The sequence below is a fragment of the Calliphora vicina genome, chromosome 1, assembly GCF_958450345.1.
Source record: "Calliphora vicina chromosome 1, idCalVici1.1, whole genome shotgun sequence".
Lineage (NCBI taxonomy): Eukaryota > Metazoa > Arthropoda > Insecta > Diptera > Calliphoridae > Calliphora > Calliphora vicina.
The window spans coordinates 13,648,655-13,665,065 of NC_088780.1; the positions used below are offsets into that span (position 1 = coordinate 13,648,655).

At 31.3% G+C, this 16,411-nt stretch overlaps 1 protein-coding gene across 1 annotated transcript; it reads right to left on the reverse strand.

The window, feature by feature from the left end:
• Window positions 1-496: 496 nt before the first annotated feature.
• glo (glorund) lies at window positions 497-12,763 on the reverse strand. Its single transcript, XM_065499075.1, has 7 exons — window positions 12,644-12,763; window positions 11,469-11,919; window positions 11,265-11,396; window positions 10,451-10,595; window positions 9,718-9,875; window positions 1,580-2,202; window positions 497-1,512 (listed from the first exon to the last, which is right to left on the reverse strand). The coding sequence occupies exons 2-7, from the start codon at window positions 11,902-11,904 to the stop codon at window positions 1,195-1,197; spliced, it is 1,812 nt and encodes a 603-aa protein (XP_065355147.1). The 5' UTR covers window positions 11,905-11,919; window positions 12,644-12,763; the 3' UTR covers window positions 497-1,194.
• Between the last annotated feature and the right edge of the window lie 3,648 nt (window positions 12,764-16,411).

Genomic DNA, 16,411 nt, shown 5'->3' on the forward strand with positions numbered 1-16,411 from the left:
GTAATGCTGCTTTATTTGGTTATTTTTCCCGTTATAACGGTGAATATCAGCCCAATTATGAATAAAAAATTCCGCTGGAGTTTGTTCCACGGGAGTTTTTTCCCATTGAATTTGAATAGGAAAAATCAAAAAAGGGAAAAAACTCCCGGGGAATTTTTATTCATAATTGGGCTGTATGTGTAAAGAGACAAACAATTTACTTATTGCGATAAACAAGAACGTGCACTTGTCTTTTGTTTGTTTTTATTCCAACGTATTTCTTTTTTTTTTTAAATAATAACCTGGTATATTATTTTACCTCGAAATAAAATTGGCCGGTTAGAGGGTTAAAAATCGAAAAGTCGAACTTTCGACTTTCATATGTGCACCCACGATCTGAAGAGATTATTATGCTGCCGTGTTGAATTGTTACTGCTTTTTACGAACATTCTCTTCAGTGTTTCCAATATAAAACATCTACGTTCTTCTCCAAACTCCGTAGCAAATTAAAAACTCATTTATTAAATTTATTTTTTTGTTGATGTTTTATTTTTTCTTGTTATCTGTATGCGTTATATTATTAATTATTTAAAATTATGTTCAGAATTGTATCAATTAGGTCTTTTAAAATACGTGTGTAAGTAATGTGTTTATTCACACATTTTTTTCTTTTGCGGTTTTATAATCATGAATAAATTACAAACTAAATTATATTATTATAAACTGTTAAGTAGAAAAATGTGTGTTTTTTTGTTGTTTGTTTGTTTGTTAATTGTAAACGTAAAATAAATTTAATTTACAAAAATTTGTAGGATTTAAGGTTTACATTTTAGGAATTGCAAGTGTCTAATTTTTTATACTTTGATTTTCAAGTTCAAAAACCAGGAATATTGGAAAAATAAAGGACGTTTTTTCTTAAGTGTTTTTGATGGTTTGTTTTTATAGTTAAAATTAAAAACTAAAAAAAAAGGAAGTGTTGTCATAATTAGCTTAAATTAGAAAAAAAAAATAAAAAGTTTTCTTTATGTAAATAAATAAAAGTGCTGGAAAACACTTTACGAGTAGAGGAGGAGATGGAAGGAAGGAAGAGTTGCAAATATAGAGTGTAAATTGAAAATCTACGTGTCTTAAACTTTTGTAAAGCAAATGTTTATAAGACCAGTTTTGTGAAACAAAAACTCTTTATCGCCATCTATAAGTAATCAATCAGTGGCTTTAGATACGTCTTGCAAACATACCACCACCACCGCCACCACCCATGCCACCTCCCACACCAATACTGCTGTTGCTGCCAACGCTGCCTCCGCCCATACTGCCGCCAGAGCTGTAGTTATTGCCGCCCTTAATAGGCTTGGACTTGGTGCCATTGAAGAATAACTCAATGTAGCGTGAACCCATTTTGCAACGATTGCGTTTCATGGCCGTTTGAGCATCATCATTGGTCTCAAACAGGGCCTCAGCGGTGCCATTATGACGGCCATTTTGTTTATTATAGTGTATGCGCACACTGGCCGGACGCAAAGGTTCAAAGAACTAAAAACAAAATACAGGCAGACACATTAATAAAAAGCAACTTAAACAACATTTTGCAATTACTCACTTTGTAGACATCATTTTCGAATGAACTGAAGGGCAAACCGCGCATCATAACCATATAGAAGTCATCGTTGCGACCACCACCAATGGGGCCAAAATTGCCGCCACCACCAGAACCGCCACCCATATTGTTGCCGAAACCGCCACCAATACCACTGCCTCCACCCATGTTATTGCCGCCACAATTACCAAAGTTGGCGAAATTATTGAAGCCACCATTATTTCCACCTCCCATGCCACCACCACCACCACCATTATTGCCACGATCATTGCCAAAGTTACCAAAGTCACCAAAATCATTTCCAAAATTGCCGCTGTTACCGCTGAAACGATTGAAACCGCCGCCGCCACCACCACCACCGTTGTTGCCGCTACCGCCTGAGTTGTTGCCAAAGTTATTGCCACCACCGCCGCCGCCGCCATTATTGCCAAATTTACCAAAGTTTCCACCGCCATTGTTGCCGAAATTACCCATGCCGCCGCCATTACCACCACCGCCATTGTTGCCAAAGTTGCCGAAATTGCCGCCACCATTGTTACCGAAGTTGCCATTATTACCAAAGTTTGGTATATTATTAAAACCAAGGGTATTATTGGCGCCTACCCCGAAGCCACCATTACCCCAACCTAAAAGATGAATGAATGCCAACGAATTAGAAAAAATTAAGAAAACTGCTTTATAGAAATAATTCAGATAAATACACATAGATAGATCGGAAACTCGCCTGTCAAAGACCTAACTCAGTTGTCAAAAACCTAAGTGGTGAGAATGTACATATTAGTAATGAAAATTATGTGAAAACCCGAAGCATAAGAGATCGTACTGGAAGCCTGGACAACCAGTCGAATCAAAACCAAAGCCAAATATCTGTTAAAAAGCATTTAGAATCTTCTTGGCCTCAAAAGATGAGCAGTTCTTGTGGCACGAAATCTATCACCCCTATCGTGAAAAACATGTGAAATTTATGTTCCCATGAAATATCCATTTCCCTCGAAGGGAAAATTGATATCGTGATATTCCTCTAAACTTTTCATTCACAATAGTTGATTTTGTTCGTAACAGCTGTTTATTGTTTACAAAATTCCATCTAAAAATTTCACAACATGGGAAATTTTTTCACGTGAATAAAGTTTATTAACGAAAAATGGGAAATGGGAACATATTTCATGTGAAATATTGATTCGCGATAGGGGTGTATATGTTGGCAGATAGTTGGGAAATAACCATATCTGCCATTCCGCCTGTATATTGAAATCAACATTCCGTAGCCCCCAAATAACTTACATACATGATTCATACATCAATATATCCTCTATAGCCCCAGTTTGGTTGCTATAAAAAATCGGCCGACAAATGGCTGAGATAAAAGGAAACAACCAGAAGCTCCCATTTTGACCTATTTTTGATCTATATCTGGATTACTAAGTCATTAATATAGACAATATGATAATAATATACAGTGGTTGACAAAACAATGGAAACTTTTCCAAATATTCCATATGTAGCCCAAAATTTAAAATATTTTTTTTAAAATAATTTTTTTTTTTTTAGTATTTTACTTGTATAGTTTTATTTATCAGCCCAATTATGAATAAAAAATTCCGCGGGAGTTTGTTCCCCGCGAGTTTTTTCCCATTGAATTTGAATAGGAAAAATGAGAAAAGGGGGAAAACTCCCGGGGAATTTTTATTCATTATTGGGCTGTATATAAATTAACTGAAAAACAAACAACATAATTAATTATTAGGGGGCGGATTTATATGCAAATGCATGTATTTTCTCGAACGTCCAAATACAATGTAGACTAATTATCTATCCGAATCGCACATTTTGCGGCAAAATGGCATCGATTTGTTAGTGCATATTTTTGCATATTTTGTTATATTTTACTTCAAAATGCATATTTATAGGCATATTATGCCAATTTTTAATAAAAATATAATTTTTTGTCGTTAATGGGAAATACATTGTTTCGACCAAAAATTGTTTGTCGAATTTGTTATAGAAATAGCAGTAAATGTTATCGACTAACTTATTTCGACATCGAGAAACTGGCATTAAGTTCTTCATTTCTCTATTAGTAATTGAAAATTATCATTTCAAAACATTTTTCTTCAAAAAAGTTTAGTTTTTTTAAGTATCAAAAATTCATTAAATGTATCGAAAAACATTCATATTTGTTTTCATTGCAAATTCGATTTATTATAGATTTCGTTATCGAAAGATTTTGTAACTTCACATACACAGTTACCGCTCCTGACAGTCATTTCCAAGCAGTTCTACGAGACTGTTGTAAACAAGTGATTTTGGATAACTTAGAGACAAATGCACTACACATGTGACCACTTCGTTTTTATTGGTTTAATATTTTTTTAATTTTGTTTCGATTTAAATGAAATTTATACTCACTGAACAAATTTTAGAGTTCTATAGAATATTATAGAAACATTTTAAACTTTTTATAAGGTTTTTTTAATTTTTAAAAATTTTGTTCGTCGCATATATGTATAGAAGTGCAGGACCACCCGGGTGGGTATTGGTAAACCATGTACATAAAAAAACCTTTGGTAAAGCGAAGGTTAAAGTCCCTACACTATAGATTACATAGAGACACTTAAGTGGCAATCGTCTTTATGCTAGATTACATGAGATGTATACAGTAACCAATTGACTTCTCTCTGCATTACAAATATCACGTCAAATAACCCAAAATATATAAATTGGAGTCAGCCAAGTGATCAGATATTATTAACATTTTCCGTCTATAAGGGATACATTTACTAATTGCTTAATTGCTGGGTTATTACGAGATGAAAATTAAGGTTGGATGCTACTTCACAGCACGATCAAAATATTGATGATTTTAAAAGGAAAGTCACAATATAGAAGCTTTAAAGATTATGGCTTTAAACAAGTATTCATACCAAGATATTACAATTAATATATCCATCGTTTTTTCAGTAGAAAAATTATTTTAAAAATAGTTTTAGAACTTTAATTGTTTAATTCCTGGTATAATTTAAAGATTTCTAACTGCTGGCAACAGTGTTATGCATTTTTTGGACATTTCGAAATCCATACTTAATTATTTTATGTTTCTGCATAAAAATATAAGTGCATATTTTTTAAATTTTTTGGTCATATTTTGATTTTTTTGAAGCATATTTTCCAATAATAAATGCATGAAAATCCGCCCCCTATTAATTATATTTTAAAAAAAGAGAAAAAAATTAGAAATATTCACTATTTCGTTACTGACAAAACAATGGAAACTTTTAAACTTCTGCAAGAAAGAAAGAAGTGTAAAACGAAAATAATATTTAAAAGAACGATGTAAAAAGCATCCTGTTTTTCTTTTTAAATTCTGGTAATTTTTCACAATTTCTTTTTCAAAGTTTTTCGCATAATTGCTTTTTTTCAAAGTTAACGAAAATGGCTAAAGTTAAGATTTGTGAAGACTTAAAAAATAAAATAATTAACAATTTTAAAGCTGGTTTAAAACAAAAAAGTATCTGTGACAAATATTCAATAAATAAATCAGCAGTTTCAAAAATTATAAAGAAATTTCGTTAGACCGGTTCTGTAAAAACTCAACATTTAGGTGGAAGACCTCGTAAGACTACTCCTAGACAAGATATGTAATCTAATAGCGAGAGAGTTCAAGAAATTCCCAAAAATAACTCCTCGAGATGTTGTTAATAGCCTAAAATTAGAAATAAGTACCTCTAATAGCGAGAGAGTTCAAGAAATTCCCAAAAATAACTCCTCGAGATGTTGTTAATAGCCTAAAATTAGAAATAAGTACCCAAACAGTTTGTCGCAGGGCAAATGAGGCTGGTCTTGGTTGCTATCGTCCTGTGAAAAAACCACTCATTTCTAAAAATAATCGTTCTGCTCGTCTACAATTTGCCAGGGATAATTTAAACTGGTCGATACAGAAATGGAATACTGTCTGTCCTCTTTTCCGACGAATCCAAATACAATTTAAGAAGCAGTGATGGGAGAACATTTGTAAGACTATCAAAGGGAAAAAGATTGGATCTAAAGTACACAATAAGTAAAGTTTGGCTGTCGCAATATTATGGTATGGGGATGTTTTTGAGGGCAAGGTATGGGCCCAATTCATATTATAAAACATACCATGACAGGTATAGAGGATACAGAACCATATTAAACGATGTTATGTATCCATACGCTGAGGAAAATATGCCCCTAGTTTGGAGATTCCAACACAACAACGACCCGAAACACACCTCTAAGGTTGTAACCGAGTGGTTACACTCCAACGAGGTACGTGTTTTGAAGTGGCCAGCCCAAGTGGCAGATCTCAATCCCATAGAAAATCTATGGGAAATTGTAGATCGTAAAATAAGGACCCAAAATTACACCGTAAGGAAGATTTATCGGAGGCGGCTATAATAAGGGAATGGCAAAATATTTCAAAGGAGACCATTGACTCTTTAATTGGTTCAATGCATCGTCGATGTGTAGCAGTTATAAAAAATAAGGGATACCCAACAAAATATTGAGTTATTGCAAAGTTTAGACAGACCATATTTGTTAAAATAATACCTAAGTTTCCATTGTTTTGTCTATGCCGTAATAAAGAAATCTTTTAATTTTGTTTTCTCATTTTTAGAATTTAATTATGTCCTTTGTTTTTTTGTTAAATTAAGTTAATAAAAGTATACAAATAAAATACTACAAAAATGTTAAAATTTTTTAAAAAATTATTTCAGATTTTAGGCCACTTATGAAATATTTGGAAAGTTTACATTGTTTTGTCAACCAAATCACCCCTATCGGCAATAACATGTGAAATTTTGTTCCCATGAAATATCCATTTCCCTCGAAGGGAAAATTGCTATCGGGAATATCACGATGAACTTTACATTCACAATAGTTGATTTTGTTCGTAGCAGCTGTTTATTGTTTACAAAATTCCATCTAAAAATTTCACAACAAGGGGAATTTTTTCACGTGAACAAAGTTGATGAACGAAAATAGGAAAAGGGAAAATATTTCATGTGAAATATTGATTCGCGATAGGGGACAATATGATAAAGATATACAGTACGGGCTCGATTTGTGCAACTACATATTATTGCAACTGACCGATTAGCGCAACAGCCTATTTTTTAACATTAGAGTCTTTATAACTGCAACTTTTTTCAAAAAACAGTCGCGATAAGTGCAACTTTATTTTTTTTTTCATATTTAATATTATTCAGAAGTTATTCTATTCTCTTCTCTATTTATTCTGGTTGTTTTTTTAATCAGAAGCGTAATTCAAAACTATTTGCCAAATCATAGGCACCTAAAAATATTTTCACGACGACACTGCTCTCATAAAGAATTTTGGCTGTTTATTCAGTTATTTTTTATTAAAATATTTTTTATTTATTCGAGTACATATTATATTTATTTCCACCATTTATTATACCCTTCAGCTTCGTGAGAAGGGTATATATAAGTTTGTCATTCCGTTTGTAATTTCTACATTTTTCATTTCCGACCCTATAAAGTATATATATTCTGGATCCTTATAGATAGCGGAGTCGATTAAGCCATGTCCGTCTGTCTGTCTGTCTGTCTGTCCGTCTGTCTGTCTGTCTGTCTGTTGAAATCAATTTTCTGAAGGCCCCAGATATCTCCGGGATCCAAATCTTCAACAATTCTGTCAGACATACTTTCGAGAATTTTGCTATTTAAAATCAGCAAAATCCGTCCATAAATAACGGAGATATGAGCAAAAATCCGAGACAACCTCTGAAAATTTCATCAAAAAACACAATGTATTGCATGCTTTGACAAAAAAACAACAAAACGTATGCTTGGGTGTGCAAGCTTTGTGTATTTGGTTTTTTTTTTGTTTTTTGTTTCTTTTGGCGTTGTTGTTGTTTTTTATACAACTAAACGTTTGTTTGGTTGTGTGTTGGTTTTTTTGACAAAAAAGCAACAAAACGTATGTTTTTGGATGTGCATGCTTTGCGTATTTTGTTTTTTGTTTCTTTTGGCGTTGTTGTTGTTTTTTATACAACTAAACGTTTGTTTGGTTGTGTGTTGGTTTTTTGACAAAAAATCAACAAATCGTATGTTTGAATGTGCATGCTTTGCGTATTTTGTTTCTTTTGGCGTTGTTGTTGTTTTTTATACAATTAAACGTATGTTTGGATGTGTGTTGGTTTCATTGCCTTGCGTATTTTGTTTTTTCTTTTGGTGTTTTGTTTCGTTTGGCGTTGTTGTTGTTTTTTGTGTTCTTGATAAATTTAGGATGCTGTACGCTGAAAGTGGGCAATGTACATACATATATACTAATTATAAAAAATAATAATGCATCCACAACAAAGGTGAAGGGTATATAAGATTCGGCATAGCCGAATATAGCACTCTTACTTGTTTTTACTTTGTTTTGTTTAATAAATGAATTAAATACTTTTTGTTAATTAAATTGCATGTTTTTGTTAAAAAAAGAATAAAAAATAATAACGTATATAGTGGTTGCTTATTGCAACATTTCGAATATCGCAACAACCTCGATTTCCTTTCGGTTGCGCAAATCGAGCCCGTACTGTACATATATTTCAAGACCTTTGCAACGACGTATATAAGGCCATAGCAAGTCGGACCTACAATGGGTCAAATATTTTTTAACCCTAGTTTTTTCCCAAAAAAAAATTTTTCCCTTAAATTTGATTCACTAATAAATTTTAAAACTTTCTCCAATAATAAATTTTGAAAAAAAATTTTAATTTTGAAATAAAAAATTTTTAATTTTGAAATAAAAAACTTTAATTTGAAAAAAATTTTAATTTGAAAAAAAAAATTTAATATTGAAAAAAAAAATTAATTTTGAAAAAAAAAATCAAATGTTTGCCCTAACATTTTTATTTAACCTATAATTTGGTAAGGTAAGGCAAATAGTTTTTTTCCCAAAAAAAAAAAATTTTTGCCTTAAATTTGATTCACTAATAAATTTTGAAACTTTCTCCAATAAATTTTGAAAAAAATTTTAATTTAAAAAAAAAAATTTTAATTTTGAAAAAAAAAATTAATTTTGGAAAAAAAATTATTTTGAAAAAATTCAATTGTTTTAAAAAAAAATTTAATTTTTATTTTAACCTATAATTTGGTAAGGTAAGGCACAGTACAGGTACAAACTAAGATTTTCTCTTATAAATCCCTCTCACAGTGATAACACAGAAAACTATTGTAAAATGGTTAATGCTGAATTTACCATTGAATTGAAAGAGTAGATCCGTTATTTTAGGTATCTGATTAAGATGCATTTTAAAAGATTTTTGTATATTTCCTCTTTTTTAACCCCTAAACATTAAAATTTCCAAAAATTCTCTCTTATTGGTTATATTGGGGTAGAGGGAACCTACTATCCAAATTTCATCAATATAGGCATCTGGGCCTGAATTATCAGACAATCATCCACTCCATGATGTTATTGTTTTATATACATAGATTTTTATATTTTATCTACGATTTTATATAAATATTTTGCCAGTTTAGTATTTCTTCAATATAGTTTTTTTTCCAAAATCTAAAGCCCTAAATTCTCTTTGACTATTTTGTCTGGCTCTCATGATACAACCATTAGAAGGTAGAATCACTAGGGAGAGAGTTTAAAATGCTATGCCTTGTTACGTCAAATAATAGAAAAATAAAAAACAGAAATCCAAAAATACGAATAATAACAAATGAAAATTGAGAAATATTTTGTTTATATTTGAAATACAGTTCAATATAATCGGAGTCATTGAAATGATGCAACACCGCAGGCTGCACTCCATTCTTTAATTTTATTTTCAGGACATTTTATAAATCTTACGACATTTTGTTCAAATAAACATTTAAATTGAATTTAAAATATTTTTCAATTTAGTTAATTTTTGATGTTTTTTTTCAATTGTACTTTTATTTTATATTAGTCTGACAATTCAAGGCATGTAGAATTGAGAACATATTTTGTAGTGATTCTACCTTTTATTGTTATATTATGTCTGGCTCTAAATCTTTAATTTACAATATTTTAACGAATTCATTCAATATAATAAATAATCTTCATCAACTTTCTTTGTGACTATTTCAAACATCATTTATTGTAATATTTAAAAAAAGATTGTACTTACGATTGTTACGGTTATTGCCACCATAATCACTGCCGCTGCCACCACCACGGTTGCTACCGCGATCCTTTAAATCATAAGGAACCATACGGCCACCATTATTACTATTGCCAGTAGAACGCTTCATCTCAGCCATAGAACTGCGGAATATTTCAATATACCTAAATAACAATAAAGAAACAACAAAATAACATACATTAAAAAAAACAATTATTTATAAAGTACACAATATATTATTAGGAGGCGTAGTCTGGCTGGCAACAGCTTTTGCTCTCATTGCAGAAACCAGCTGGAAAACAAAAAGAAATGAGGCGCGCTGCTTTGTTATATAAAAGTAAATAAATAAAAAAAAAAATATAAGAGGACTAGAACAAATCAGACTTCCTGAGCTAGTTGAAGAAAAACAAGTTTAATGTAAGCCCAATTATACAATCTAGCAGAAAAGTTTTTTTTAATAACTTTTAGCACTAGAAAATTAAAGTAGTTATTAGAGCGCCGTTAAAAATAGGATTTGAGAATTCATATATAAAACTGAAATTTAAAACCTTAATTATTAGTAAACTAATAATGTGTTTAAACAATTTGCATTTTTAAGTCAATGAGTTTTATAAGATTAATAAAAATATTTGTTTGTTTGTTTGATTGTTTTGTAAAAGTTATACATTTTAATTAATATTGGATTTTTGTATTTGTTTATTTTGTTTTATTTTTATTTTTTTTTTAATTAACAACCCACCTGTGCCCAATTTTTTGCCGATTACGTCCCAAGGCTTGTTCAGTGTCTTCTTGGCTTTCAAACTGAACAAATGCTTCCCCTGTGGCACGACCCCTTCTGTCCATTACGAAAACTATTCCCTCCCGATCCGCTTTGATTTCCAACCCTGCCCAATGTAACAATAACAGAAGAATAATACAACAAAAACGAAAAACCAACTTTTTTTTTTTTTTGTTTGTTTGTTTTACTAAATATTTGTATGTTAAATTTTTTATAGATTGTTTTTGAATTGAATATTCCTTTTTGCATTTTATATTCAAATAAAACCATCTGTGTGTTTTTTTTTAATTGTTAAAATTATACCAAATTTAAATTTATAAAATGAAAAGTATGAAAAAAAAGGAAAACTAAATTAAGAAAAACAAATAAAGAATTATGTATTTTAAAATAGGTTTGAAGGTTTGAATTAAATTTTCAAAGGCCTTTAAATGCCCAAGGTTTAATATTTGAAAAGAAAACCAAGCAAAATGTTCCCATTTGTTTTGTGGCCCATGTCCTAAAAGGGAGGAGAGGGGATTCATTTTTCATGTTCATTAGGTATTATGAAAAACACTTTGCCCAGAACTTTCTCATTATGTATTTTATATTTTGTCTGAAACCTGTGTTTTTTTTAAATTAGTCATGCATTTTTTTTTGTTCAAATTTCAAAAATAGTTCAAATATCTAAGAATCAAAAACAACTTAAAAAAACATATATTTATACATACATATTAAAACTAACTAATGGATGTACAAGAGTTAAGAGAGACACAAAAATAAATTTAACGAAACTTACCAACGAAAAATGCCTCAACTTGGTGTTCAGTTACAGAGTAGGGAAGACCACGCAACTTGACAACATACGAAGTGCCATGGCTAGTAGTTTTACGCATGGCTTCTTTAGCTTCTTTGGAGGAAGCATTAAACACTGTAAATTACAAAATATTTCCATATAAGTCTCCTTTAAACATATAAATTTTCTAATAAAAGCGATACTCACCCTCTATATAACGATGACCCATGCTAGCATTGTCCAATTTGAGGGCTGCTACAGCATCCTCTTGAGTTTTCACCTCTACATAGGCCTCACCGGTGTTTTTACCATCCCAACGGCGTGTTACAATATGTATACCTTCAGCACCACCCACCACTTCGATATCCTTAAGGAAATCTAAGATTTCTTTGTGTGTAGCAGACCAGGGCAAACCGCGCAAACGTATATACTTGGGACCATTAACATCGTCCTCATCATCATCGTCGTCATTATCATCATTGTTGTCATTGTCATTACCATCATCTTGATCGCCACCATTACCGCCATTATTTTGAGAATTATCATCTTGGGAATCATATTCTTGGTCTTGATCTTGATTCTCATCATCGTAGGTCTGACTGTCGTCATTTTGATTATCAAAATCTTGATTATTGCCAGACATGATTGAAATTATGAACTGAAAGAAATGAAAAAAAAACAATGTGTTAAAACAATTAAGAGCAAACAGAGACGTGAGCCCACTAAATTTCACGGCGAAGGTGGCTGAATCCAAAAAAGGTCAGCGGCTGTAGAAAACCGGCTTTTTTTATCAACGGTAGCAATTTTCAAGCCGACTTAAGAGAAAAATGTGTAGGCGGCTTTTATTCGGCGCAAGTCTCATGCTAACTCACTAAAATCTTAAATATCTCCTAAAATAATTATTCGATCTTAGATGTTTTGATATAATTTAAAAGATCTTGAAATTACGATATATTTCATATGAAAGCTGTCTTCATATCAAATTTTATAGCTCTAATATGGATTATCAAGTCTAGTGATACAAAAAAAAACAAAACTTCTGGAACAAATGTTTCAAAAATAGCAAATCACCGGCTGTCTTACAATAATTACAACAATAACCCACTTTCACAACTACACAAACTTAATTATTAAGATAATTCATTAATCAATCAAATATAAACATTTTTTCGTTTCATTAACCCTTATTTTCTTTTCTTTAGAAGTTATTTGTAAAAAAGCACGCTTAACAATAAATATTAGCCGCCATTTTGGATTTTTTTTCTTATGCCATTGTTGGCCTTGCGGTTTGGTTTTTTTGCAGCTATTTTTTTTTCAACTCTATATTACTTTAATTAAAACTTGATTTTCATATATTATTTTTATCACAAAATAACACTTACTTTGTTTACTATTAAATGTAAATAAATTTGTTTATATTTTTTATGTAAAACACCGAATTTTAATAAAATTTTTATGACGCAAAGTTTTGCAAAAAATTTTCACGTACAGTGCGTTTTGAGGGAGAGTTTAAGAATGACAAGCTATAGAGAAATTGAAAATTGTATTACCTGCAATGATGGTAATTTAGCGATTTTATGCTCTTTATTTAGCGGTTTTGTAGGGAATTCAGCGAGGGAAAAGTTTTGTTATTACTGGGAATTCTAGCGATTTCTTTACAGTTGTTGTTATTGCTAAAGGTAGGATCACACGATTGCCGCAATGAACCAATTTAATACAAATTTTATTGTGCTGAATTGGGGCCCAATAAAGAAATTGTCCCAATCAAATTCTCTGCAGTCACATGATTGCTTCATTTTATATAAATTTGATTGTCGTAAATTGGCGCAAAGCGATTTAGTGGCAATAATTGTCGCATTTCAGTCACACGATTGTTCTAGTTTACGGCAACTCAGAGAAACAGCTGTTGTGCTAGATGTTAAATTTTGTTTTGTTTACATAAATGTAAAACCAATCTATTTTTGAAAAAAATATTTGTTAAATAAAAAAAGAAAATTGCGTCGGCCTTAATTATCATATAAAAAAATTAATAAAGAAATGTTAAAAGATGCATGTGGGTCAGAGAGTGGCTCACAAAAACAATATTTCATTTACAAAAATTAATATTGGCGCTAATTGTCTTCTTTGATTGCCGCACTAGAACACAATAAATATTGTTGTATTTTTAACTTTTTTATTGGTGCATGTTGCCTATCAAGCATTCACATGATTGCCGCACCAGTGTTGCATTTGATTGGGCCAAATAAGCACAATATTGTTGTGGTTTGACATATGAGCCAATAAGTTGTGAAATCACACGATTGACGTATAAAATAGACCAATAATTGGTGCATTGCGGCAATCGTGTGATCCTACCTTAACACAATGCCGGTAAATCCACAGGCAGCATTATTCCAATTTATATAAGAAGTTGGGGAACAAATCAAGATCATAGTACCAGTTTATATATTTATGATTTTTTTCCGTTTATATTCAAATAAATTCAAAAAGGAATTATTGGTTCACAATGTTAATAAACAGTTATATATCATATTAAAGGTATTTTGAAGCACTATTCAATGATACCCATAATGATCAGATTATTTTCCAAATATATGAGAAATTTACTATTTTATATATTATTGACTTTAAAGTTATTATAACTCTTGATTTATGTCAAACTTTTATAATTTTTAAAAAGTTGAATTTTCGAACTTTCGACTTTTTTTTTTGGAAAGTTTATCTTATTTTAATGTAAAAAATATATGCTTGCTAGTTTTATTAGTGATAAAAACGTATTCCATGTAGCAAATTTTATTGCCGCAATTGTCAACTTTGTGTAGACCGCAACTGACATATGTAGGAATCCATTGCGCAATGATTGCTCTACTGATTGCTTGAGCAATTATTGCTAAGTCTGCTTTTACACAGGGCAAGTTTATTTGAAGCAAGTCTCTTCGATTCCCTTTTAAACTTGCTCGTCTGTTTACACACAGCAAGTCTGTGTTCAATTTTATATGTCAAAACCTAATAGACGCCATAGTGAAAATGAGTAAACAAAAGAGAATTGAAGAGATTTGCCAGTACAAGCAAGTGTGTACCCCTCTTCTTGCCACTCTCTCCTATAAACTCTAGACTTGCGCAAGAAAACTTGCCCTGTGTAAAAGCAGACTAAGTAATAAGCTGTAAGTTCAGTTGTCATAATGTAAAATCTATGATTCGGTGTGATTAAAAAAAAAACAAAGAAATTAGTGGAAAAAATCCTTCAAAAGCTAAATATACCTCAGTTTTTCATACAACCTACCTAAAGCATCTGTGCTATGGTTCTGCCCACGGTTTTGCTTGAGCTTAGCAATGCTACATGGAGACCTAGGGCAATAATTCGGCGTTCTTACACACATTTTGAGGGAATTGAACAAATAAGTTAGCATCACTGATTAAAGCGCTTTTGCTCACAGAGTTGCTTTGAAAAGGTATTAAGAAGATGTGTTTATTATTTTTTAACCCATTAACGCCCAAGAAGATACCACCATTGAAAAAAAAATATTTTTATTGTTATTAATTAATTCAAACTTCAAAAAAAAAGTATAGGTTTTTGAGAAAAGTAGTTGTCCCACTTGGGGACAATGGGCATACTATTTTTGATACGATTTTTTCGATTTTAAACAGCGACCGATTGCAGATATATTGATGTTTGAATCGTGTATGTATGTAAGTTATATGGGGGCTACGGAAAGTTGATTTCTTAATTAAGCCTTTAGAATGATATGTATCTTTATATTACAATATATATCGGTCTTTAAATAGGTATCCTCATATGGGGTCAGAAAGCTGTAATGGGTTAATAACATTTTATTTTTAAACCCTTAACTTATGACGTGGTAGTAAATTTAACACTATTTCTTATTTAGTTTTCTAATCAGTTCTCTTAAGCCAGTCCATAATTTTATTTGCAGTGCGTTTTGTTTTTCGTTTGAGTAAGTTTTTATTAGAAAATATTTTACTACCACGTAGTGGTTTGTGTGATTTTTCTCATACAAAATATTTTACTAGCACTTCCAAGCAAAACAAAATTACTACACGTCTCCTTAAACGTAAGTATTTCTAATTTGTTTTTGAGTTGCAGAAAAGTTTTTAACTTTTTGGAATTATTGTACAATTAAATAGTGGAGTCAAAAGATATGAATGTGGCGGTGATGTCTAGAGTCTTAGAGGAAGATGAAGAGTTTTACGATGACAAAACTGATGATGATGCCAGTTGCTTTGATGACGATATCGTTGATCCAAATTTATGCACTGTATTTTATAGTGATTCAGAAATATCGGAAAGTGAAGTCGAAGCAGAAGAGGAAGTGGACCTCAATTTGATTGAAGAAGAAGCTCAGGAAAACGAAGGTGAAATAAATAGAAATTCTATTTCACGTTATTACTATGGAAGAAACGGTTTTAAATGGTCTGACCAACCACCACAAAGTCTTAGTGCAACTCCTTTGCATAACATCATAAAATTACCAACTTCTGTGTGTTCCTCAAAGAGTGAAGATGATCCAGAAAATATATGTCAATATTGGTCAAAGTTTTTCGATGAATCTATTGAAAATATTATCATTGAACACACAAATACAAAGCTAGAAGTAAGATTTCTATCAACAAACAAAATAGAAGCCAAACCTTTGGATAAAATAGAATTCAGAGCATTTTTGGGCTTACTACTTTATACATCTGCTTTTAAATCTAATCGAGAATCCATAGACCTTCTGTTTGCCACTGATGGAACTGGCAGAGAAATTTTTAGAGCTACAATGTCCAGACTTAGATTTATTACTATACTTTCGTGTTTACGTTTTGATAATTCTACTAACCGAAAATCAAGATTATCAAGTGACCCCTTGGCAGCAATTTCAGAAATTTTTAATAAAATAATTGAAAATTGTAAACAAAATTACACTATTGGTACGCATGCCTGTCTTGGAAAAATGTTTGTACCATTTCGTGGCAGATGCAAGTTTAAAGTCTATGTGCCTCAGAAACCGGCACAGTATGGCATACAAATAATGGCCCTAACGGATGCTTGTACCCACTACCTTTCAAATGCTTATATATACTGTGGAAAAAACTCAGATAGTGCCAATCTTAGCAGTGAGGAAAGAAAACTAGCTGTACCAACTCAA